Raw genomic sequence first — 27,894 nt, 5'->3', positions numbered from 1 at the left:
CGTTCCCTCACATTAGTTTGCATTCCTTTGCAATAGTTTGTGTTCCCTCACACAAAGCTTTTATGTTCCCTCACAAAAAGGTTTGTGTTCCCTCGCAATAGTTTGTGTTCCTTTGCAATAGTTTGCGTCCTCAACAAAATGTTTTGTTCCCTCACATTAGTTTGCGTTCCTTTGCAATAGTTTGCGTTTCCTGACAAAAAGCTTTTGTTCCCTCACTGTGACGAGGAGGAGGGCGGGGCTGTGACTATGCACGCCCAGCCCCCAATCGGGCTAATCAGAGGAGGTGACGAGCCCTACCGCTTTCCCTCTCCCGCAGACAGACACATGACCACGCCCCCCCATGCCACATACCCCCACCGCTGACTCCCCCCCCACAACCATCTGCGCCCCCGGTCTGTGGATCACCTCGAATTTAAAGGGCTGAAGAGCCAGATACCAATGGGTGATCCACACGTTAGTATCCTTCATGCGGAGGAGCCACTGCAGAGGAGCATGATCGGAAGAGAGGGTGAAGGCCCACCCCAGCAGGTAGTAGCGGTGGGTAAGAACACCCCACTTAATCGCAAGACACTCCTTCTCGATGGTACTGTACTTTGTCTCCCTGAAGGAGAGCTTGCGACTAATAAACAGTACCGGCAGTTCCTCCCCTCCCACCTCCTGTGAGAGCACCGCCCCCAGCCCCCTGTCAGATGCATCTGTCTACAGAATAAAGGGGAGAGAGAAGTCAGATGCATGTAACAGCGGCCCCCCACAAAGTGCAGACTTTACCTTAAGAAAAGCCTGTCGGCATGACTCTGTCCACTGGACCGGATCAGGAGCCCACTTTTTAGTAAGATCAGTCAGCGGGCTGGTTACGTCAGAATGTTTGGCACAAGCCTCCGGTAGTAGCCAGCCAGCCCCAAAAACTGCCTTACCTCTTTTTTGGTCTTGAGTGTCAGGCATGCTGCGATCGCTGCGGTTTTATTAACCTGTGGACGCATCTGCCAGTGACCCAAGTGGAACCCCAGATATATAACTTCCACCTGCCCAATTGCGCACTTCTTCGGGATGGCAGTGAGTCCCGCCTGCCGCAGCGTACTCAGGACAGTTGCATATACCGCCGCCAGTCATTGCTATAAATGATAATATCATCCAGATATGTGGCGGCATATGTCGTGTGCGGTCTGAGGATCTTGTCCATAAGGCGCTGAAACGTGGCTGGGGCTCCGAACAAACCAAACGGAAGCGTCACAAATTGGTGTAATCAGAATGGTGTGGAAAAAGCCATTTTTTTGCTCGGGGTATTGGAGTTAAAGGGATCTGCCAATAATCCTTTGTTAAATCCAGTGTCAAGTAAAATTGAGCCACACCCAACCGATCGAGTAACTCGTCAATTCGCGGCATTGGAATGAATTCCCGCCGCCTCCTTTCCCATGTCAACCCTGTTACACTCACAAAAAGGTCTGCGTTCCCTCGCAATAGTTTGCGTTCCTTTGCAATAGTTTGCCTTCCCTCCCAAAAAGGTTGGCTTTCCCTCGCAATAGTTTGTTCCCTCACAAAATGTTTTTTGTTCTCTCTCAAAAAGTTTTGTTCCCTTGCAAAAGTTTTGCGTTCCCTCACAAAACGTTTTGTTCCCTCGCTTTAGTTTGTGTTCCTTTGCAATAGTTTGTGTTCCCTCACAAAAAGCTTTTACGTTCCCTCACAAAAAGGTTTGTGTTCCCTCACATTAGTTTGCGTTTCCTCACAAAAAGCATTTGTTCCCTCACAAAAAGGTTTGCATTCCCTCGCAATAGTTTGCCTTCCCTCACAAAAAGGTTTGCATTCCTTTGCAATAGTTTGCGTTCTCTCCAAAAAGATTTGTTCCCTCTCAATAGTTTGCATTCCTTTGCAATAAGCGTCAAATTTGGACACCGCGTTCACTTTCCGATAGTCAACACAGAACCGGACCAAGGTGTCGCTCTTCGGTACCAGAACTACAGGGCTGTCCCAATTGCTGTGCGACTCTTGTATTATGCCCATTTCAAGGATTGGCTCTAATTCTTTCTGAACAATCTCTTTTTTGTGTTCAGGAAGACGACAGGGGCGGCTACGAACCACCACCCCTGTGTTTTTATTTAAGTTTTCATGAAACTATTATTTTGACAGTTCAGCTGATTGCTGCCGCCTCCTTTCCCATGTCAACCCTGTTGCACTCACAAAAAGTTTTTGTTCACGTGCAATAGTTTGCCTTCCCTCCCAAAAAGGTTAGCTTTCCCTCGCAATAATTTGTTCCCTCACAAAATGTTTTTTGTTCTCTCTCAAAAAGTTTTGTTCCCTCGCATTAGTTTGCGTTCCCTCGCATTAGTTTGCGTTCCCTCGCATTAGTTTGCGTTCCCTCACAAAATGTTTTGATCCCTCGCAAAAAGGTTTGCGTCCTCTCGCAATAGTTTGTGTTCTTTTGCAATAGTTTGAGTCCCCTCGCAAAAAGCTTTTACGTTCCCTCACAAAAAGGTTTGCGTTCCATCGCAATAGATTGCCTTCCCTCCCAAAAATGTTTGCTTTCCCTCGCAATAGTTTGCCTTCCCTCCCAAAAATGCTTTCCTTATGAAAATTAACCATGATTTTACTACAGTAACCATAGCTGAACTATGCTATATGTGTTAAAACCACAGTTACTCGATATTAAGCTCTTGTTTATAAAATTGTCACTCTTGCACAGTTTTCTGTGATTATTTGCGAGTAATCACGGTACATGGTATATTAAAACAAACATTAAAATATATTAATAAATATATTTACTTTATACTTTGTCTCAAAGAACTTGCAAGAAATTGGTTTGTCATCATTTATTTGAATTTCAGTATTGTGTATAGAGTTAATTAGACACATTTTTACAAGTATAAATCTTTAATACAATTATATGTTTACATACCATAAAACCTTCTGCCGTTTTCTAGTGGTCTTTTTTGTAATAATAGTATCAAATAGGCAGATTCAATTTATATCAAGCTTTATTGGGAAGATAAACTAAGTGTACATTGCCAATGCATTATTATATACTATGCATACAGATACAAAAAAATTTGAATCTGCTGAAGTTTAAAATCTCAACTATTATTATCACTGGCTGCCATTCAGTCTCTGTCAAGAACACGCTGGGTCTCTCTCGTGTGGTTTCGCTTTTGACAGTGGTTCAGATGATAGTGAGCGAGCGTTGTCGTGCGACACGAAGAGACACGGCAGCTTTCCCATTGCCCATATCTCTTCCACACCTCGCTCACCACTGAGTGATCACCGGGTGAAATCTTTATTCTCCGTACAGTAAGTCCGCTTCCAGGACATGCATTGTGCGTAATGAATAATCGTGCACTGCTCCACACAATCAGTTTCTGTGCTAGAATGTGCAGCCGAGTCGAGCGTGTACCTCCTGAAAATGTATATATGGCAATTTTAGCTACAGATAGTGGGGAAAAACATTTGTGAAGTTTCAGGAAGTGAGAAAAAACGGATAATCCATTAATTGCGTTAATTTATTTTAACGCATTAAACAGTCAACTATTAATTGCAGAAATTAACATTAAATTTCCCAGCTCTAAAATTAGATTTTTGTCATTGCACCCACCTTACTTGGACTCTTAACTGCATGTAAAATAGTTCCTCTAAACTGAACTTTCCCTTTGGCTCTAACTGTTCTTTTCGTGAGAGTCACTTCATAGACGGGCCTTTGAGTATCTGTAAACCTCCCGGCACTGAAAACAACACAGCCTTTCACTGCACCACAAATTTACTAAAACATTTGTCTTTGTGTTGTTTCAGAATTAATAATTTTTTGTGCTCTTTAGATCACAGGGAGCCCAAGCTTTGTGTGTTTTGGTTTGCCTTGTACAATGAGGGCTCTGTGATCAGCCATTAGTGAGGAGCAGTGGAGGGTACGACAGAAGAAGTCCTTTATTCAACACTGTACCAGTGATTTTAAACTCATGCTTTTGATAAGATCATGCTCTTTTTGTCCTAGATTAATTGGCTGTGTAATATGTATACTTTCTGTGCTGACAGAGTGTTGGAGTAGTTATAATAACTGAAACACTTTTTATGCTGCATGAGTAGAAAAGCATCTACTTTTGTTTGGGTGAGCATAATGGATGGAGATAGGGGCTGATCTTTCTCCGTCAGGAAAAGCTGTCAATAGCAAAAACCCCGTCCCCCCGTCACTACCACCAGATTGTTCCAACTGGTCATTCCTGTTCTGCAGTACTTTTCTCTGAAATCTGTAACTTTTGATAAGTGAATTTGCTTGTGTTGTAGGCCTACTTAAAGGAAACATCTGTAAAAGGGTATACAGACTTTTATAAATATGGTCTGGTCAAGCTCTGGCACTTAAACTTTATTAATTATAATTTGATCATTTACATAATGGCAAAAAAAAAAAAAAAAAAAAAACAAATAAACCAGGATACCTAACAGGATGGAAATAAAGAGCTAAAGTTAGCACTGAAAAAATGAAGGACGTGTTGAATATTTCTTAATAAATTACCTTTTTTCATGTTAGAAGGCAGTGGATAGTATAATGGCAATGTTTTCTCTGAAGTAGGGAAGCTGTTTAAAATCCACCCCATGTTCTCTTAATTGTGATGTGATTTAAAATATTGGTAACAATTTACAATATGGTTCTATTCATTAACATATTAGTATCATTCTGGGTCAACTCTATCAGATGTCCTTTTTTTGAAGGAAATACATAAATGTACATAGATAATACATTTCTGAAATCCACAAACTTAGTATAAGGGTAGGCCTGTCGCAATTATCAAAAAAATCATCTGATCGCGGTTATTTGATCTTACCGCCATATCTCAAATAATTAGATTATTGTGCACTTTAAATTCACAATTTAAATTAAATTCACATTTTACTGTCCAAATTGGAAAATGAACTGTGCATTTGAGTGTCTCATTCAACTGAACTCGCTAAGCCGCACCGTGGACCGCACTGAGTACAGCTCATGAAGAGCGCATCATCTTCTGAATCGGACTTGCAACGCTGTGATTCACGCGCTGTCTGCGGAGGTTCACGACAAACGCTTGTTACGGCACTCATCTGTGACAGGTCCACTGTATAACTTATGAAATGTGATCACAACAATCATAATGGGAATGTGTAACCTCATAGAGATCGAATAGTCATGAGTCATAACATTAGAAAAGTCTCAAATTGAGACTTTTTAGCCATCTCACATCACTCTGTAAGAATTATTTCTATATCTATACACTGTGTTAGATCGTATTTGGGCTTGTTTTAATCACAGTGCTGTTCTGTAAGTAACAATATGCTATTTCCCACATTTTGTTTGTTTCATAAGTAATAAGCGAGAATAATTACCCCAAGTAACATACATACATGCATTTTCGTTTATTGTCTCATGAAACAAACAGAATATGGGAAATGGCATGTCGTTAAAACCAGCCCCAAAGCAATGTAACGGTGCAGAGATGCTGAAATAATACTCACAGAACGACATGAGCTTGGCTTTCACTCACACAGACACACTATGTATGTGTACGCACACTGTCGCTTGAGAAGGAAATAAGCTGCAGGCAGTCAGATTTTCACAGCCACAAGCAAATAGACTGTAAAACAAGTTATATGCGAAAATATCGGCAGTAATACCATTATCGGCGCGATAATAATATTTTGATTTTCCCTGTTATCGGCCGATAATATATCGGTGGCCGATATATTGTGCAACCCTATACACATAGGTTCAAAGCAGCTTTACAGAAAATTATGCTGTAATGTATGTAATGTCTCATATCTTAAAGTCCTCAGTGAGAAGTTTCATTGAAAAACGTGCCTTAAAATTATTGTCTTCAGGCCCCCAGTGAGTAAGCCAAAGGCGACTGTGACAAGGAACCCAAAACTCTATTAAATATTAGTTAATAGAGAAAAAAGCCTTGGGAGAAACAAGGCTCAGCTGGGGGAGCCAATTCCCCTCTGGCTATACAGCATGAATATAATGCCAATATTAGTAATCCGTGTGTAAATACAAGTCTTGTCTTATGTGACTAAATGAGCTAAGGTTGGTGGGAAATTTTTTAAACAAAGATTTTGAATTAACTGTATGATTTATGATTAAGTGTCTTTGAAGTCTATCCGGAATTGACTGCTGAAGTGCACATGGATGCAGTGTCCTTTTTTATTTGGCTGATAAAGGCTTAAGTTGGCATTCATTTATTGTCAATGTATTCAATTTTAAGAAAAGTGATGCAAGCAGTGGTCAGAGAAGTGTTACTCGCTGTTTGATTGAATTATGGTTGATAGCAGTTTATTTGCTGTGTATGATGCAAGTAGAGGTCAGTGAGGTGTGCCTCGTAGTCCGGCTGCAAGCTTGTGGCAGTTCATTTTTCAGTGAAGTCCATCCTGAATCTGAGGTGCCGGCATTGGCCAGTGTAGTGTCCCTTGTTGTACAGCTGGAGTTGGCACTCGGCAGCATTTCATCCTCTGCGAGGTTCATTTTAATAGATTGACGTAATATAGACAATGATCATCAAAGCGCTGTCTGGTTGGCACAGGCTGCAGTTAGTAGTCATTGCTCAGTGACACATAGCGGTGGGAGTGGGACATTATTAATGGATCATTAATTATCATTAAAATGTTTTTTATTTTTTGTATTTATTGTAATTTTAGATTCCGTACAAAAAGAAAATGTAGATAGAGAACATTCAAGTGTTTCTTAAGATTGGATGTGGAGTCTTTTTCAGTGGATATAATTTTTGTAAGTTAAAGATCGCATTGCTTAGTTATTTTCCTAGTTTTTCTTTGAAAGTCAAGTTGTTTTTGTATGTGGTAAAATGGGAGAGTAATCAGACAAAAAAAGAGTTATGTCTCTACCTGAATGACTCCACTGCTGCCACAGTGCTGTTTAGAATGGTGAGGGGTGTTCCTACTAAAGTCCACAATCATCTCCACCATTTTGAGCGTGTTCAGCTCAAGGTTGTTTTGACTGCACCAGACAGCCAGCTGTTCAACCTCCCTTCTGTATGCAGACTCATCGTCATCTCTGATGAGGCCGATGACAGTGGTGTCGTCTGCAAACTTCAGGAGCTTGACAGAGGGGTCCTTGGCGATGCATTCATTGGTGTAGAGGGAGAAGAGTAGTGGGGAGAGCACACATCCCTGGGGGCACTTGTGCTGATTGTACAGGTGCTAGAAGTGAGTTTCCCCTGTCTCACAAGCTGCTGCCTGTCCGTCAGAAAGCTGGTAATCCACTGACAGATAGATATGGGAACAGAGAGTTGGTGTAATTTATTCTGGAGTATAGCAGGGATAATGGTGTTGAAAGCCACCTGAAGTCCACAAAAAAGGATCCTTGCATATGTCCCTGGTCTGTCCAGATGTTGCAGGATATGATGCAATCCCATGTTGACTGCATCATCCACAGACCTGTTTGCTCTAAGCAAATTGAAGGGGATCTAGAAAGGGTCCAGTGATGTCCTTCAGGTGGGCCAACACCAGTCTCTCAAATTATTTCATGACCTCAGATGTCAGGGCGACAGGTCTGTGGTCATTAAGTCCTGTGATTTTTGGTTTCTTTGGGACAGGAATAATGAATGAGCATTTGAAGCAGCATGGGACTTCACACTGCTCCATTGATATATTGAAGATCTGTGTGAAGATGGGGGCCAGCTGGTTAGCACAGGATCGAAGACACGCTGGTGAGACGCCATCTGGGCCTGAAGCTTTCCTCGTCTTTTGTTTGCGAAAGACCCAGCTCACATCATCTTCACAGATCTTAAGTGCAGGTTGAGTAGCAGGAGGGGGGAGGAGGGGGGTTGCAGGAGGTGTTGGTGTTTGTGTGAAGTGAAGGTCAGAGTGGGTGTGGGGTGTGAGATTGGGCCTTTCAAATCTGCAGTAGAACACATTCAGGTCATCAGCCAGTTGTTGGTCCACCACAGGGTTGGGGGTATTAGTCCTGTAATTTTGTTTCATGCCACTCCACACTGATGCAAGTTCATTAGCTGAAGACTTGTTTCTCAGAGTATCATCTTTTAGCCACTCTGATTTCCTTGTTCAGTGTGTTCCTGGCCTGATTGTACAAGACTTTATCCCCACCCCTGTAAGCATCCTCTTTGGCCTGACAAAGCTGCATGAGCTCTGCTGTAAACCACGGTTTGTCATTGTTGAACTTTAAATAAGTCCTATTAGGAATGCACATATCCTCACAGAAACTGATATATCATGTAACAGTATCTGTGAGCTCATCCAGGTCTGTGGCTGCAGCCACAAAAACACTCCAATCCGTGCAATCGAATCAGGCTTGTAGTTTCCGCTCTGCTTCATTGGTCCATCTCTTAACAGTGCTTTCTACTGGCTTGGTTGATTTTAATTTCTGCCTGTAGGTTGGAAGAAGATGAACCAGACAGTGATCAGAGATCCCAAAGCTGCTCTAGGGACAGAGCGATATGCATCCTTTATTGTTGTGTAGCAATGATCCAGTATGTTCCAGTATTTGGGCAGTTCACGTGTGAGATTTGCTTTGTTAAAATCCCCAAGAATAATAATAACTGAGTCCGGATATTGTTGTTCTGTGTCTGATTTGGTCAGCCAGCTGTTGCAGCGCTGCATTCAAACACGCGTTTGTCGCGATATACACACTCACCAGAAAAAAACGAGGAAAACTCCCGCGGCGAGTTGAACGGCTTACGGTTAATAAAGAGCGCTTCCAAATTAGGACAGCACATCCTCTTTAACGTTGTTACATCTGTACACCAACTTTCATTGATGTAAAAGCATGTTCTACCGCCTCTCGTTTTCCCCGTTAACTCCACGATGCGATCTGCTCTGAACAGCTAATAGCCCGGCAGCTGTATCGTGCTGTCCAGAATGGCTTCACTCAGCCAGGTTTCTGTGAAGCACAAGGCAGCAGAGTTTGAAAAGTCCTTGTTTGTGCAGGTGAGGAGATGTAGTTTGTCCGTTTTGTTAGGAAGAGAGCGGAGATTCACTAGATGAATACTCGGCAGCGCTGTTCGAATGCCGCGCCGACGGAGCCTGACCAGCGCGCCTGTTTGTCTCCCTCGCCTGCTCATAGCGTGTTTAAACAACACAGCTGTGCCTCCGACTAAAATGTCCAGCAAAACGTCAGAATATTCAAAAACCGGGAAAAGGTTGTCTGGTAATAGGGGCTACAATAGGGGCTAGCCCCTTGGGACTTGGCCCCTAATAATCACCAGTTATTATTTGTCATAATCATGCAGATATACCTGGGTGTCATGAAACTGACAGTACATGACAAATTCCCATGACAAACTCTGATTTCCATTTTCTTCTCCATAATTAAAGATCAGAGAATTTTCAAACATGTTATTAGCCTGGATTGGGGATCAGTGGCTGAAAAACAATAGGGCAGAATCAACTATTTTTATATATATATATATATATATATATATATATATATATATATATATATATATATATAAGTAGGGGGATGTGACCCTCTTACTGTAAAACAGAGGCAGCTTTGTTCTGTTTGTCTATGTAGATAAAGAGGGCAGCTGGTCCCACAAGTATGTTCTGAAGCCCAGTGCTATGTAGAGCTCAGATTAAACCCCCACCACTATTTACACACACTACGAACAACATGTCAAGCTTGGTGTGTTGTGCATGCTTGTGAAAGAGTCTGTTCTTTGTACCATTATAAAGATTTGGTGGTGGGGGCTGCATGTTTTTTTTTGTTTTTTTCTATGTTGTTACATGGTTAAGCCCCCAATACTATTATGTCCTGAAGATTTTCTTTCATATGTAAGCAAAATTTACATTATAACTAAATTATACCTATATGAATCATAACCGAATGAAATCGCATCTTAATAAAATTGAATTGAGAGCATGTGAATTGGAATCAGATCAAACCGGGAAATCTGTATCAATGCCCAGCCCTAGTGTGCACAATCCATTGACAAGACTGTCAGTAGATTTTGGATCTGACCCTAGGTAGAATGACCACTTCTGTTAATCAGCCATTCGGCTCTCAAAATACCCAAATATCAGCTATGTCAGCAATAAAATTGGGCTGTTATCTCCATCTGCCATATATTTCCATATATTTGTCGCACTCATGGACTGTCTCTGTAGAGCTCAGTTGTTGTCTGTGTCACAGTAGTTTGCCTTCTGTTTAGATGCCGGGCAGGGGAATATCTGCTACAGCAGAAAAAAGTGGCGGTGAAGGCCAGCAACTAAAGTTTTTTTTTTTTTTTTTTTTTTTTAACAAATACATTCTTTTGGCACAGTGCAATAATACTTTGTCATGTTTTCTGCACTTACTGTGGGGTAGATGGTACAAAATTGCACTACACCGCTCTTATATGGTAGTCTGGATCACTGGATATTGTTTCTCAAATTTTTCTGTAAATGATAGAGGCTTGCAGACATGTTGTCATAGCTGTGCGTTTGCATATTTGAAGAGGTGCTTCCTACCATGTGTTTTCAGCTCTTCATGCTGCAAAGCTGAAAACTGAAATTACCCTTAGCTCAAGTTTGTTCATTGTTTTCAGAAAAGACAGGAACATGTAATGCAGCCAGCCTTAAACATCCTTTTTGTGACCTCTTCAACATCCTGTTCTTCCTAATCCACAGCCTTAAAGTGATATTGTCACCACGAATTATAAAAATGTGAGGAAGTATAACCTTTCTTCTGGAACAATAAATGCAATCAATGCATATATAGTGGCCCCAAAAAGTGTTTAGACACTCAAGTCAAAGGGAAGTTCGTTAAGTTTTAAATTGTAAAACAATTAGCATGCAAATTTCAGTGGGTCTTGCGTGTTTTGTCACCGCAACAAATTTGAATGTGTGAGTGATATGAGAATGAGGCAGGGGGCATGCCCCACACTTTGAAAACCTCTAGCTTAATACAGTGACATTCAGAAATTTTTAAGTGTGACTTGAGTCCAAATAATTCTAGGGACCACTGTATGCTGCGGCGGTGGTTGCCTTCGGGCCATGAGTTCTGATTATCTCCAGGGGTGTCGGACTGGGGGTAATGCTGTAAGGCGGGCTCAATGTCAAAGGTGGCGTTTCGCCGAGCTTGCCAGGTTGTGTATCCAGCGCACAACGGTACAGGTTCGGGAAAAATGACAAATTGCGGGTACAGTACAAATCTGTTAAAAAGCACAATGGACAAAGCAGTGCCCAAAGAAAGAACTTTCCATGGTTCGAGGTCATGGAACGGTGTGCTGGGACATCGTCCCGCTGTTAGTGGAGAGACCACTTGGGACACTCAGCCAGTTACAGTCAGTGAGTTGTCAATGCTTATCTTATCTTGCAAGCTAGCTAATGTTTACAAACAATATGAACTCGATATTCTAGATAGCATGATACCTTGCTTGTGAACTGGGCAGTGTATGTGACATTGGCACCAGGTCGGTGTGTTAAGGGCGGGTTTTAGGGCAACGCTGCGGGGCTATTGGCTCCATGGTGGGAAAGGAGATCGATTTTGGTCTCGCGGCTCAAGGCTATTGGCCCCTGCTGGCCGGTTGATAGCCCTGGCTCGAAAAAAAGCGGCTCATGATATTATCATAAAACATTATATATAGTAATAAAATGCTATTGGTAGGAATAAATAGACGCAATACTCAGTTTTCCATACGTAAAAATGGGGAAATCCTCTGTAATCTGCCTTCCCGTAATCTAGTCCTCCCGACCTCACCCTACCCCCACCCTAAACAAAAGCTAAAGTGGTCTGGTTCTCCAGTCCAGTTTTGTATCAAAAATTTCAGCTAGCAGTGCAAACTGAGTACTTGTAATGTATATTAATTGTTCTGTTAATGTATCTACAGAAAGCCGAAATCAGACGATCTAAAGAGAATGGAACAGAGAAAGAGCGAGAGATAGCAGATAATTTACAATTTCTTGAAGAAAAGTCAGCCATAGGTGTCAATGTAGCCATAGGTTAGTACTTGACTAAATATTTATTAGATATCCATGTAAACAGGGTGCAAAATTAACACTCAACATGCGCCAAATGCGAACGAAAAATGCCTTTGGCGAATAAACAAAACAGAAATACCAACCAGTTGGCCAGTAAAATTATTAGCAACTTAACATGCTTTACATTGAACTGTAAGAACAATAATCTGACCCTTGCTAAATAAAGTGACGTGCATGATCCAAATCATACTGTTTGTTAAAGAAAACTTCTTCCCAGACTTGCGCATCTTCAAGCAGCCTTTACCTCTGTGGAAAATTTGCCATTTGGTGTTTTCTATGATGTCTAAAGTTTTTTTTTTTTTTTTTTTTTTTTGCTCTCTCTTCTCCAGAGCATGTGGAATATTCCTCATATTAAGCCACTAAAAGAATATGTGAGAAAATAAATCATGATGATGTATTTTATTTTTTTGAGAGGTGCAGTTACACCTGTGTTGTTTGTCACTGATGTGCAAGTTAAATAATTCCAGTCATAGGGACAAAAATACATTTGACTAAAAATAATGCAAAATGTAGTTCCATGGCTAGTAAGAATTTGTTTTATAAATATATTTATAATAAATTAATTATAAATATCATAATTAGTTTAATAATATTATAAGTTAATTTTGGAACCTTGTGTTAAAGTGATAGTTCACCCAAAAATTTAATTTCCCTCATCATTTACTCACCCTCATGCCATCCCAAATCTGTATGACTTTTTTCTGCTGAACACAAAGATTTTTAGAAGAATATTTCACACAAAATACACAAAATAGGTCCACACAATGCAGGTGAATGGGTACCAAAAGTTTGAAGCTCATAAACAGCATAAAAGTGATCCATATTACTCTAGTGGGTAAATCTACATCTAAAGAAGCAATACAATAGGTGTGGGTCAGAAACAGATTGATATTTAACTCTGTTTTTACCATAAATTCTCCTCTCTGCCCAGTAGGTGGCGATATGCAAGAATAATGTGAATCGCCAAAAACAAAAGAAGAACAATGTGAAAGTGGAGAGTGATAGTAAAAAAGGACTTAAATATTGATCTGTTTCTCACCCACACCTAATATATTGCTTCTGAAGGTATGGATTTAACCACTGGAGTCTTATGGATTACTTCTGTGCCATCCCAAATATCCTTTTGGACATACCAAGGCCCTTAATGTCCTTTTGGAGCCTCAAAATTTTGTTACCCATTCACTTGCATTGTGAGGACCTACAGAGCTGAAATGTTATTCTAAAAAGCTTTGTGTTCAGTAGAAGAAAGTCATACACATTTGGGATGGCATAAGGGTGAGTAAATGATGAGAGAATTTTCATTTTTGTGTGAACTATCCCTTTAATGTCAGTTAGCAACTTGCTAAGACTACCTGAGAGCAGTAATGTCATAGGAAAGATTGAACAACCTGGCAATCCTCTCATTTCAGACATCTTATGGTGATTTAGTAACAAAAGAACTCGTAAATTTATACATGTATAATTTATTAAGGGACCCTAAACTAGTTCTTTGCCTGGGTCCCAACATTTGTTGCTACGACCCTGATTGTCTCACTGGATAAACCAGTGATGGGCCAAATTTAACTCCAGGTGCCACACTGTCCTGTGTGCCTTAATCCAATAAATGGATCAGAGTTTCCCAGCGAGCATCAATGTGGCAACATTCTCTGTACTTCCCTTTTCAACCTATCTGCAGCACATAGAATTTACTAATTATATTTTTGCATTTGTGCCATTATTATTGGGAGATGAAGGAGCCTGTCCAGGGTCCCCTGTTTGTAACTTTGTTCCTTTTCTGTTTTGACTCCTTTTTAGGTTTATTATTTTTTAGAATGACCACACTGATCTTCTCTATTCACAGGTCAGAAGACACTGCAGCACATTGGAGATGTACTCGAGACCCAGGTGATAGTGAACCCATCTCATGCTTTAGTTTATTCAGAGGTGAGTCTCCAAGCGTGCTCTCTAGTTTGCAGCACACTGAAGAAGATCAAGATATATATACTTAAGCACTCTTTAGATGGGATTAGGTTTTGTAAAGATGCTCTCGTTGTTATTCTTAACATGGAATGTCTGATTTCATGTACTGATTTGGAAGAGATTATGATCTCTATTTATTTCTAAGGTGGCAGTGCTAATTGTGTGGATGTGGGCGTTACAAAAGATCATCTGATCTGGATGCGCAACACATTGACCTAACACTTGTGTCTTAATGTATACTTATATATAGACTTTTATGATGTAAATATAACATTGTATATAATTGACGGATGGAATTAAGGTGAGGGTCAAACATGATGCTGCTACTTTCAGTGGCTCTGTATTTTATTTTGAATGGGATATCAGCAGTACTTGAACTGCCAACTATGCAATTTTACCTAGAAAGATAAAAAATGTTACCTTAATAACAAGGTTTTGTTAAAAAAAGGAAAAGGAAAACTAGTCCCATCTGAATAGGGCTTTAGACAGTATGTCTAATTTTCATCTTTATCTGAAGGCAGATTTACATTTGATTTTATAATGCAAAAAACTGTTATATGATATACTGTACATTCATCCATCCACAATGTTAAGTATAGGTCTCATATACTTCAATTTACACATGTATACTCTATCCCAGAACTGTTCTTTACCCTCTGTAGTTCTTTCCTAACAAATGTCTGAAAGGTATTAGACTTGTGTTTACTCAACGTTTCAACATGTAAATACAGGGAAGTGTTGACACATTCCTTGCAGAAAGTTTCCTCTGACATTCCTTCTTAAAATTCAGTTGTAGTTACGGTCTTAAATCGAGGGCTAAATACTGTTTATACCGTTTAACATGATCTCATTAACAATATTTGTAGAGTGTAACAATTGTAGTACTTTTTCATGCTTCCCTTTTTTTCCATAGATTTGTCATCTCATATCTGATACGTCTCTTCACAAGTTGCTAATTCTCGCTGGACAGTGTGTTGAAGAGACAGGAGACCTTGTGTTACAAACAGGGTCTTTTTCACTGAGTGACTTTATACACATATTTGAAGATAAAGAGGTCAGTCCGTTGTTTGTTGTCTTATTTTATTTCTGCTGAATTTGTTTGCCCTTTTGAATACTCAAAAATACATTAATGTTTGTTACATGCTCTGAAGATTTAACATTATCATACATTTTCTTTTCCTGAAATAGATTGGAGATCTTCTGAGCTCTGCAGACCCTACTCAAAAAGCTAAGCTAACTCTGAGCTGCTCCAAAACTGGGATGTGGAAAAATTCTCAGTTAGAAAAGCATAATTTGCAAGATTTTATCGAAATTAAAACCAACCCTTTGTTAGTTCTGCCAGAGATGGAGGGCCTTCGAGAGTTCATAGAGTATCTTTCAGAGTCTCTCGAACCTCAGTCACCATTCAATCTGCTTGTGCCGCCCAGTACAGTGGGCTTCCTGAAACTGTCCCATCCCTGCTGCTATGTGTTTCCTGGAGGAAGAGGTGACAGTGCCTTCTTTGCTGTGAATGGTTTCAATGTCTTAGTCAATGGGGGGTCAGATTCACGTTCCTGTTTCTGGAAACTGGTGAGACATCTAGACCGAGTTGACTCAGTATTGCTCACCCATGTTGGTGTGGATAATCTACCTGGTATAAACAGCCTACTTCACAGAAAAGTGGCTGAACAGGAAGAGGAGGAGTCCGCTGGATCGCAGATCAGTGAAGATTGGCAGAAGAATCTGATATCTCCAGAAATAGGGGTTGTATTCCTCAACGCTTCAAAAAGACTCAAAACATTTCAGAGCGACCCCAGGGTCCTTCGAAGTTGTGATCAGGTTGCACTAACATTACAGCATTTAGAAAGGTTGTCGATTTCTCCAGAACAGCTCAGTCGCTCAACTGGCCCAGCTATTGAGCCAGCAATTCTATTCCAGAAGATGGGAGTAGGTCGACTAGAGCTTTATGTACTCAATCCAGTCAAAGGAAGCAAAGAACTAGAGGCTTTCTTGAAAACCTGGCCTAGTGCAAAAAGCTCAGAAATCCCTCTAACCTGCATGGTTTCCATATGTGCTCTGTTGGTATGGCATCCGTCTAACCCTCGAGAAAAGATCATTCGGGTTCTGTTTCCTGGGTGTACACCAGAATCCAAGATCTTTGAAGGGTTGGAGAAGCTAAAACACCTAGACTTCCTCAAGCACCCTGTGGTTAGTTTAATGGACCTTGAGGCATCAAAATTGGGTAAACAGCCAAAGCATGCGGAGAGCAAAGAAAGTCTTAAGAGTATTTCCAAAGAACCTAGACCTGTTAGTGCCTCGTTCAAAGACAAGGTAAGCAAAGTAGATTTGAAAAAGCAAGACACTAAAACGAAGACCAAACTCACTAATGATACTGTTCCAAAAGAAGGGAAAGAGGTTGAGGAAAAAGCAAAGCCAAAAGATGATGACAAACAAAGACCTCCTAAGCCTGAAAAGCAAGTGACAAAGAAAGAACCTGCTAAAGACGAGAAGGAAGTTAAGAAAAAAGAGGACAGGCCATCAACTAGTGTTTTAAAGAAAGAAGAGAATGTTGAAAAAAAGAAAGAACCCTTGAAAAAAGATCTTGGTGCAAAGCCCAAGAAAGATATTAAACCTGAATTTAAAAAGGAGATTAAGAAAGAAGTCAAACCAGAAGACAAAAAAACAACTAAAACTCTTGGTAAGGATGTTAAGAAAGCCACTGGAAATTTGCCAGGCAATGCAGAGTCTAGAAAGTCAATGGGGAAGAATGGTTCACTAAAGAAAGATTTGATAGTCCCTAAAAAGGATGCTGTTATTAAAGGGAAGCCAAAGTCAGACAAAAAGGAGCCTGACAATGTGAAATCCTCACGTGAAAGAGTTGCAGATCGGTCAAAGACATCTACACCTGATGATATTACTGCAGGATTGGAAAAGTTGAGGATGGAGAATGAGCCAATGCAGGATATTGAAGGCAACCATTTGAATTCAAGAACTGAAGGTGATTCACAGGTGAATGGCTCTAAGATAGGGATTGACGAAAGTCCAGAGAAGTTTCGGAGTATGGATGAGCTTCCTGGTTCAAATAATGCTGTTGGATCTCCCTCACCGCTTGCAAAGACTCCAAGGAGTGAGAAAAGTGTCAATTTCGATCTCTTGCCAACAGAGCTTGATGAATGCCTAAAAGAGGATGTCTGTGCTAGCTCTGATGAAAAAACTCTGGAGTTAGTTTCTCCTACAGACTCTGGAAAGAACAGTGCAGGACATACCCCTTTCCCTCATTCCCCTGATTATGCTGCTCAGATCTCTGGTGACGATGATGGTGTAAGTAGCAGGATGTCTGGTCTTAGTGTGGACAATCAGATGGGATCCCACAAGAACTCTATGGGAGGTTGCTCTAAAATCAACTTGGAAAACAGCTCCATATCCTCACAAGACAGACAATCAAGCTTTCTCTCGTCAGTGTCTCTTAAAAATACTATGCCTGATGCCTCTCCAAGTATTACGTCCTTTCCTGCGGAAGTTGGCTCTCCACACTCCACTGAAGTAGATGATTCTTTTTCGGTTTCCTTTGAACAAGTGCCTGTTTGTCACTCACCAAAAGAGGACATGGGTAATGTGGCATTCGCTAATGGACATTTATCAGACCGTGACTCAAAAACGAATATGTCGCTACCCTTAAAAACAACACACAATAGTCATCACACATATGATGGATCAGAGAACAACCTCTTTGGACCACAGACTGATATGCTTCCACATGATGTTGATCTATGCCTGGTCTCACCTTGTGAGTTCAAGCATCACAAATCTCCAGATAACCAACATGGACAGTCTCCTGAGATCGCAGACCCAAGTCCTGACCTTTCTCAGGAGCCAGTTGGACTACCCCATCAATGCAATAATAGTGATCATCAGTCATTGGAAGGTCAAGAGACCACAACCTCCTCTGTTAGTGCCTCTCTGATCTCTGTTTCTGATTCTGATGTCCCACCAGCAACTGTAGAGTGTCCTTCCATTAGCGAAGACTTGGAATCTGATGAGGACATTGTTGAGATGTTTCCACCACACCATGCTCATGACCATCCCAGCAATCATTCGTTCCACCGTGACTCCCAGCATGCCTCTGCAGACCCTCCACCTGCTCCAATGAAGGATTTACCTCCACTGCCACCTCAGCCTGGTGCCTGCATGGCCGATCCAGAGGCTGATGGTCAAAGCAGATCTTCCAAAAATGTAACGGCAAAGGCCAAGAAAACAGCAACTGCATCAATGAAGATGGGATCTGCAAATATCACAACACTGAGCGGGAAGACAAAGGCTACTCTACAAGTATCCACCAGTGGAACCATTCGTGCAACAACTAGTTTGGACACAAGGCCTGCATCCCGCAGTACCATCAGTGGATCTAGACCAGCACCTTTAAAGTCCACTTCCAGTGAGTCCTTGTGCGTTCTTCCAGAAATGTGTGGAAATGTATGAGTGAATTAATTGATCATTACTTTGTTGCAAAGCCAAATTAAAGCTATTTTTATTGCATCTATTATTTGACTAAAAATATTGTTATCAAACAACTTTCCTGATTTCTCCCCCTGCGTGCCTTGAAACAAACAGAAAGTTACACCCAAATAGCCACGCCATTGGTTGAGTCAATCTTGTTGTGTGTGGGTGGTCGGGCAGCTCTAGCAAACATGGCAATATTTTTTAGCACCACAGAGACACCATGTTAAGGCCAAAGTAAAATTTTCTGTATGCTGCTACGTCTCGTGCTCGGTGCGTGTTATACAAATTGCATTATCAGCACAGTGTGCACGGACTGTCTCTGTGCAGCCTAGTTTTTCTAGACACATGAACTGTCTGCATCCGGGCATGTCATCTACATGCGCCTGGACTGTCTCTGTGCAGCCTAGTTTTTCTAGACACACGAACTGTCCGCATCCGTGCGTGTCTGTCTGCATGCGCCTGGAGTTGACGGTACTAAAGTAAATCACAAAGCAGACATTCCGTACAGGCTCGTGATCAAAACAGTGTTCCTCGAAAGATTAGAGAGCTTGACTGTGCGTGACATAATGACACCTTGAAAAGTGAAGTATACCCTAGCCATTACAGTTTTGAAGGTTACTTGTAGTTGTCTCTGCATATTATGCTGGGAAATATTTTAACATCAAACAGGTTACCCACTTCAGCTTTAAAGAATATTGATTAAGAAAATAATATAATTGAACCATTAATTTTGAGTTTCAGAACTAAAATATCACTAAGCAATTTTAATGTGTATAATTGTACCTGGAGTAAAATGTGAGAATTGGTATTGAAGTGCTCCAATGTGCACTTATAATATGGTGGCACTTATCCACGGTGTGACCAGACTTTGAGTCCAACTTGGGTATTTTTCCAATCTTACCCACCACTTTTCTCTCTGTTGTTTCTTGTAGGTTCTGCTATATCAAGTTCAGTATCAGTCTATTTGGACCTGGCATATTTGCCCTCTGGTGCAGCAGCTCCCACTGTCGATGTGGAGTTTTTCCGGCGCCTACGCTCATCCTGCTATATAATTAGTGGAGATGAGCCACACAATGAAACCGTCATGAGATCTATTCTAGACTCACTTTTAGAGGGGAAAGCATCCTGGCCAGATGTGCAGGTTAGTGTTGTGAGGTTGTGCAGTTCTTCACTATGCCCTAACAGAGCCTTCTGAAAAATCTCTAGGAATCTCTATCATGAGGTTTTGCCACTTTTAACATGCTCCAGTCTCAGCAGAGCTTGGCAGTCATTTAAGTTTGACTGTTTACACACTTTGACCTTTTAATCAGTAATTTAACAGCGATTTACCCTGAACTCACAGGTGACCCTGATCCCCACCTTTGATTCGCTGACTATGCATGACTGGTACCAGGAGACCCATGAGCGCCATAAAGATCTGGGAATCACAGTACTGGGCAGCAACAGCACTGTGGCCATGCAGGACGAGACCTTCCCAGCATGTAAAGTGGAGTTTTAAACCCACCCCTGCCTTTCACTAGAGCACTTCGGTTCACCTGCAAAACAATTTGCTAAAGGTTTTCTCTCAATTTCTTCACTGTGAGAAATGTTATCTTGAGCAGCAGAATGAAGAATTTGTATTTATCAGTGGTTTGGAACACAGAAGACTTGAATGCTAACTAACTAGAGTGGAAGTCACAGTGTTTGAATTTTTATCAGTAATTCATTAGGAATAGTTCACCCAAAAATGAAAATTCTGTCATCATTCACTCTCTTGTCTTCCCAAACATGTATGACTGCGACCAGTACATTCTTCAAAGTTTGGAACGATATGAGGGTAAATAATAGGGGTGAACTATTCCTTCAATATCCTTATGTGCTGCTTCTTAAAATAGGGATTTTGTATGACGTGGAGAGACAATATTGCCGTGTATTTTTGTATGGCTATTTTTAGTCATTTTACATTTGCCTGTGTTATTGTAATATAATTTGTTGCATCTTGTAGATGTTCAGACATGTTGGCCAAGTTTCATCTGAACAATTTACCATTTCTTGTGTTTCTACATTATTACTTGCATATACATTTTCCCCTTTTTTTTTTATGTCCTTTGGAAAGAATGATCAAGTTAGACATCCATGTTAACACTCAGTGGGTTTGTAAGTGGCAGATATATCACAGCGTGAATTATTATTTTAAAACATTTTCTCTTGTCACCGTGGTTTAACAGAAAGATCATCCCTTTTAATATTTCTCCAAGATCAGGACAGTAATTATAAATGTAACACCCTTATATTAGCTAAATCGATCATCGTATGCAGGCAATTTCTGAATTGGGTAACAGTGTATCTGGAATTAAAAGGATATTTTCATTGGGTAAGCGGGACCAACCATTATCATTTCTGTTAAATTAGGGAAATTAAATTTATGGATTGTACAACAATATTTAACCACCTTCTTCACCAAAGAATGTACAGGCATACAGGCTAGATAAACATTTCTATATGTTTGCTTGTATAGTAATTTATCATTATAGTTAAGGCACATTTATTTGGCTTAAATCAATTATTTAAACATTTCAATGTAAAATGTGGTTCCAAACCGAAAAGCATGAGAAATTGCTCTATTTCAGAGTAGCAAATGCAATCAGACACTGTATAGGAAGATATATAAAGGTTGTTTTTGAAAATATACTGTATGTTGTTAAAGCCAGGTTACTTTGTAATTCTGCATCTATTAAGATTACAAAATAGGGTTATTTGGCATAGATAGACTTAACACTTAATCTTTGTATTTTTCCATTTATATGCCTCCTTTGTTAAAAACGTGTAATAAATACACAAAGATGAATACCTTATTGTTCTACCATCAATCGACAAACACTAAAGCAGCAGACACTTGATTTGAATGGTGAATATTTTTGCTTTTTGTTGTTCACCTGTTAGCCTATTTTTTTTTTTTTTTTTTTTTTTAAGTGTGTACATTATCATAGCAATTGCTGCCATGCACTCCAAAAAATACAATGTTTTTTGTGGTTGGCAGGTGAAGCCATGCTCAGCTAAATGTTTTCTTGTTTGTGTGGACATTTATGAAACGGAACAGATAAATTACTTATTCAAAAGTTGCACTTTTTCATGTCTGAGCCCATAAAATTATTTTCCGTGGTACAAGTAGTATGCTTTAGAAGAATTTGTTTTGTTTACGTGTATTTTTGGTTTTCATTATAAGAAGAAACCAGCCAAAAAAGAAAATGACATATCTTAGCATGCTTGTGTTAAATGTCACTAACATGAATAAATGTGTCAGTACTAAATTCTGAAAATGTTGGGTATTTTCTTGTCAAATAAAGTTGATAAATTAAGTATAAACACAGTTTGGTCTTTAGTTCTTCTTGTTGTGATATAATGGCTTATAAGTGGGATCAAGGGTGAAAGTCCTTTGAAAAACCATACATTTTGAAGTCTGATGTAAAATACTCTATAATAAGTCTGTAATTGAGTTTTGCTCAGATTTAAGGTCCTTTTCTGAATATGTGCCAGAGCATGAAGTAATTCTCTACTTCAAAACATAATTGATTGTTAATTCCCTTATATTACAAATAGAGTAATAATAATAAAAACGAAGTTTGTACAAGCATGTTTTTCAAAGTCGTTAACCCTTATGTTGTGTTCCGGTCATTTTGACACAGACAACTTTTTTTTAATTTTTTTTTTTACTTCATCCAATTTGAATACGATTCTTTGATTTTGTTCACATATGGTATCTGAAAACACACACACACAAAATGTGGACCATTTTCTTTATATTTTATTGGTTTTATTTCACTTTGTTACACATGTTGTGTTTCTGGTCAAAAATGACCGGCCATCGGAAATGAATGGATTAGACTACAGAATACAGAAATATTAAGTGTTCAGGAACATCCCAATTCTTTAGATGAGCTCATATGTGGATGTGTGTTTACAAATACACACACACAATGTGTATTGAGCGACCTTTTGTGCATTGTCTTTCCATGTACACTCTTTGAGGAATATTTCAAGATTACTCATATTATGTTGTGTTTGGGCTCGTTTGAATCGGGATAGTCTGCTGTATGTTACGATATGTCACTGTCTATGTTATATGTATGTTTTAGGAAGTAGTAAGAAAAAACATGTCAAAAAGACACTCCTGTTTATTATATTTATGTGTGTCAATGGGAATTTCATACACTAATACTCACTGCAGTTTGGCCTCTGAGTGAAACAAATTTGCTAATTGCATTTTACTAATTGAGACCTTTCTAACGATAAATAACACATAGCTATATCAACTTTGTTTTTACAAACTATAAATATAATTGTTGAGATAACAAATTTGTCATCAAATTTAAAAGAATTAATTAAGAATTGGTACGATCAGCTATATGCATTTTAAAGTCCAGATTCTAAGCTTTAAAATGACACCTATTTTGTTTAGATCAAGAAAGTAATTATTGATTTTACATTGTTATTATTAATTTCTACCGCTATAAGCTCAGTTCAATAAATCATTCTTTCAATAAATAATAATAACAAAAAACATGTTCATAAAAGAAGAACAAAACCTTTCATAATTACTAAAAAAGAAGTTGACAAAAAGATCTAATGCAATATCTAGGGATAATATATGCAATATGATAGATTTATTAACAATCATAGTAGGCCGGACATTTTTGACAGGGAACACAAAAAGTGCATTAAATGAAATTAATGAAAGTATACTTGATTTATGTCACAATCCTTCTACTAATGGAACCTACAAGCTTAGCATAAAACAGCATAACGGGCGATCACATAGATATTCAGTGTGAGGTGCACCGGCGAGGAGACAAAAGGCCGTTTTTTTTAATGGATATCTATGTAAGAGATGCTTCATTACGCTGAATAAACAACTTTTGTGAGGAAACAGCTCATCACTTAATTAATTGACAACCTGTACACTAATCTTCAACATATTTTACACTAAACAATTATTTTGGAATAAACTATGTGTGGAGTTTACAACGATAAATTTGCTGTTTTCAAAGAGAAGACATGAAAAATTTTGCTACAGGTAGGTGTCAGTTTACGGTTCTCCCCATTCATTTGCATGGTATCCGCAAACGGTGACTTACTGTCGTAATGCGCGTAAGTTGACAGTTACGCTCTCTCCTATGATAGAGCCGCGGAGATTGTTCTCATTTTAAAAGAATCTCTGTTTATGTAATAATTGTGTTTGACTATACTTGAGAAACGAGTGAATTGACTGACTGCCATCTGCTGGTCAGATATGGAACTGAGCGCATTTACTGTCTCTGTCATCTTAAGTTTCTTCAATATGCGAGAAACACTTCAGTGACTCGATCTTGTGTTTTTCGCTTTATCCTCGTAAGTATAATGTTTTAACCCTTGTGCGTCAATAAAAAAAAGTTACTCAGGACAAAAATGTATGCGTCAATAAACTGGCAAAATAATATATATTTTATTATTTTCCACCTTCAGTTAGTTTTTTTTATTTTTATTTTTTTAGTTTTTTTTAAGGATTTTAACACTTTAAATGTCAGTTTGGTTATATAATGCCACTGTTGTTGTTTTTTTTTTTTTTTTTGAATAAGAAGAAAAAAAGAATTATTTTCCATATTTAAAATGCTAAGGGGAATTTTTTGTTTTGTTTTTTGGATTATCACACTCACAGGGATATGTCAGTGATTTGCAACAACATTGATTTTGATGCATTATTATTTTTTGTCAGATTTAAAATAAAACTCACTCAGGACTTTAGAGGACAAAAATGTCCACATCAAAAAACTGCCTTAAAAATATTATATATTAATATTATTCTCCACTTTCACTGATTTTTTAACCAACATCAGTCTTGAACATAACTACCAAATATTCATTCATTTTCAGGATTTTAACCCTTTAAATGCCAGTTTGTTTACATAATACCACTGTTGTTTTTAACATACACATTTCTCAATACACACATACAAAACACACTCTGACATCCATACCAACACACCCACCCAATTTTAGCCGCATCATTTATTTAATTGGCCTGCAGTGCTCTATAATACAGCAAACAGAAAATAGGAAAAAAGCATGTATTTGCTCCATAGGCTAAACATGAGGAAAATGGCGCCATCTGGTGGAAAATATTAAACATTTATATTTTGAAGCCAGGGCTCTGGAATGAAAGTGTAATATCATAGAATTCATGATTTTATGCTTTAATGGCACTGGTATGAAATATTGCCATTTCAATGGGGACATTGAATTGTAACTATTTTGTGTACACAGTATATTATAGATGTATTATAGGAACTGAGGTTGAAATATCAAAATTCCTCCCAAAATACACACCTTTGGCAAATGTTGGCATTAACACAGCCGAAATGATTGAAAAAATAAAAATGAAAAAGACAAAAATGTCCCTAAGGTCGCACAAGTGTTAATTCTGTGTTTTTGTTGATTTGAGGTCTTGTGTGCTTGTATTAATTAATCATGTGCAATTAACCGTCAGAGGCATTTTTTGAAGTTGTGTTGCAATATACAGTTCTGGAAAAAAAATAAGAGACCACTGCAAAAGTATCAGTTTATCTGGATTTACTATTTATAGGTGTTTGAGTAAAATGAACATTTTTGTTTTATTCGATAAAGTACAAATAAAATTTCAAGTAAAAAATATTGTCATTTAGAGCATTTATTTGCAGAAAATGACAAATGGTCAAAATAACAAAAAAGATGTAGTGTCTTCAGACATTGAATAATGCAAAGAAAACAAGTTCATATTCATATTAAAAAAAAAAATCTATAAATCAATATTTGCTGGAATAACCCTGATTTTCAATCACAGCTTTCATGCGTCTTGGCATGCTCTCTACCAGTCTTTCACATTGCTGTTGGGTGACTTTATGCCACTTCTGGCGCAAAAATTCAAGCAGCTCAGCTTTGTCTGATGGCTTGTGGCCATCCATTTTCCTCTTGATCACATTCCAGAGGTTTTCAATGGGGTTCAGGTCTGGAGATTGGGCTGGCCATGACAGGGTCTTTATCCGGTGATCCTACATCCACACCTTGATTGACCTGGCTATGTGGCATGGAGCATTTCCTGCTGGAAAAACCAATCCTCAGAGTTGGGGAACATTGTCAGAGCAGAAGGAAGCAAGTTTTCTTCCAGGATAACCTTGTACGTGGCTTGATTCATGTGTCCTTGATAAAGACGAATCTGCCCGTTCCAGCCTTGCTGAAGCACCCCCAGATTATCACTGATCCTCCACCAAATTTCACAGTAGGTGCAGGACACTGTGGCTTGAAGGCCTCTCCAGGTCTCCGTCTAACCATTAGACAACCAGGTGGAGGATTGGTGATAATCTGGGGGTTATGTAATCTGTGTTCCATAATCTATGTTATGTAATTTGTGGTAGTTTTTCTATAAAAAAAAACAAGAGCGTTAAAAGACGCAAGCATGGGAAGCAAGCCGGCGCACTGGTCAAGTTCCGACAGCATCCATCTAGAGAATCTCCGCTCTCTTCCTAACAAAATGGGCAAATTATTCTCCTCACCCTCAAAAATAAGGACTTTGCAAATTCTACTGCATTGTGCTTCACGGAAACCTGGCTGAGTGAAATCATTCTGGACAGCGCATTAGATTTACCGGGCTTCTAGCTGTTCAGAGCGTATCGCACTGTGGAGTTAACGGGGAAAACGAGAGGCGGTGGAACGTGTTTTTACATCAATGAATGTTAGTGTACAGATGTAACAACACTGAAGAAGATGTGAAGAGGCGCTCTTCATAAACTGTAAGCCTTTCTACTCGCTGTGGGAGTTTTCCTTGTGTATTCTTGTGTGTGTTTATATTCCTCCACACGCGTGTGTGAGCACTGCAACAGCTGGCTGATCAGATCACAGACACGGAACAACATTACCCGGACTCACTTATTATTATTCTTGGGGATTTTAACAAGGCAAATCTCACATGTGAACTGTCCAAATACAGACAGCACATTACATCTCCCACCAGAGACAGAAATATACTGGATCATTGCAACACAACAATAAAGGATGCATATCGCTCTGTCCCTCGAGCAGCTTTGGGACTCTCTGATCACTGTCTGACTCATCTTCTTCCTATCTACAGGCAGAAACTAAAATAAGCTAAACCTGTAGTAAGGACTGTAAAGAGATGGACCAATGAAGCAGAGCTGGAACTACAAGCCTGCTTTGACTGCACTGATTGGACTGTTTTTGAGGCTGCAGCCACAAAACTGGATGACCTCACAGATACTGTAACATCATATATCAGTTTCTGTGAGGATATGTGCATTCCTACTTGGACTTATTTAACATACAACAATGACAAACCATGGTTTACAGCAAAACTCAGGCAGCTTCATCAGGCCAAAGAGGATGCTTACAGAAGTGGGGATAACATTTTGTATAATCAGGCCATAAACAGACTGACAAAGAAGATCAGAGTAGCTAAAAGAAGCTATTCTGAAAAACTGAAAAAAAAAGAAAAAACTGTTTTCAGCTAACAACTCTGCATCAGTGTGGAGAGGCCTACAAGACACAATCCCCCAAAACTGTTGGGAATCAACAATTGGCTGACAACCTAAATGTGTTTTACTGTAGATTTGAAAAGCCCAGTCTCATACCCCACACCCACTCTGACCTTCACAGCACACAAACATTTACACCTCCTGCAACCCCCCTCCTCACCTCTCCTGCTACTCTACCTGCACTTAAGATCTGTGAAGAGGATGTGTGTATTCCGGAAACAGAAGAAAAGAAAGCACAGATGGTGTTTCACCCACTTGTCTAAAATCCTATGCTGACCAGCTGGCCCCCACCTTCACACAGATCTTCAACAGATCACTGGAGCAGTGTGAAGTTCTCTGCTGCTTCAAACACTCCACAATCATCCCCGTCCCAAAGAAACCCAAGATCAAAGGACTTAATGACTGTGGTCATGAAGTCATTTGAGAGACTGGTGTTGGCCCAACTGAAGGACATCACTGAACCCTTTCTGCATCCCCTGCAGTTTGCCTATCGAGCAAACAGGTCTGTGGATGATGCAGTCAATATGGGACTGCATTACATACTTCAACATCTTGTAGACAGACCAGGGACTTATGCAAGGATACTATTTGTTGACTTCAGTTCAGCTTTTAACACCATCAACCCCACTGTCCTATGGACTAAATTAACCCAGCTCTCTGTTCCTGCCTCTATCTGTCAATGGATCACCAGCTTTCTGACAGACAGGCAGCAGCTAGTGAGAATGGGGAAATTCACCTCCAGCATATGTATTAACAGCACTGGTGCCCCCCAGGGATGTGTACTCTCCCCACTACTCTTCTCCCTGTACACAAATGACTGCTAAGTCACCTCTGTTAAGCTCTTGAAGTTTGCAGACAAAACTACAGTAATCGGCCTCATCCAAAATGCCGATGAGTCTGCACACAAAGGGAAGTTGAACAGCTGGCCATCTGGTGCAGTCAAAACAACCTAGAGCTGAACACGCTTAAAACAGTG

General features: G+C 39.6%; 1 protein-coding gene across 1 annotated transcript in view; it reads left to right on the top strand.

Moving 5' to 3' along the window:
- The window catches only part of LOC127438433 (microtubule-associated protein 1B-like), a 33,150-nt gene extending 11,432 nt beyond the window's left edge, over positions 1-21,718 (top strand). The window contains exons 3-7 of the mRNA XM_051694017.1: positions 13,781-13,863; positions 14,813-14,953; positions 15,088-18,313; positions 19,311-19,519; positions 19,721-21,718. Of these exons, the coding sequence (XP_051549977.1) occupies positions 13,781-13,863; positions 14,813-14,953; positions 15,088-18,313; positions 19,311-19,519; positions 19,721-19,876 (3,815 nt within the window). The 3' untranslated portion in view covers positions 19,877-21,718. The remainder of the gene's footprint in view (positions 1-13,780; positions 13,864-14,812; positions 14,954-15,087; positions 18,314-19,310; positions 19,520-19,720) is intronic.
- Positions 21,719-27,894: the final 6,176 nt, after the last annotated feature.

This window comes from Myxocyprinus asiaticus, chromosome 49 (genome assembly GCF_019703515.2).
Source record: "Myxocyprinus asiaticus isolate MX2 ecotype Aquarium Trade chromosome 49, UBuf_Myxa_2, whole genome shotgun sequence".
Classification (NCBI taxonomy): domain Eukaryota; kingdom Metazoa; phylum Chordata; class Actinopteri; order Cypriniformes; family Catostomidae; genus Myxocyprinus; species Myxocyprinus asiaticus.
This window is presented reverse-complemented; position numbering and strand designations above follow the sequence as displayed.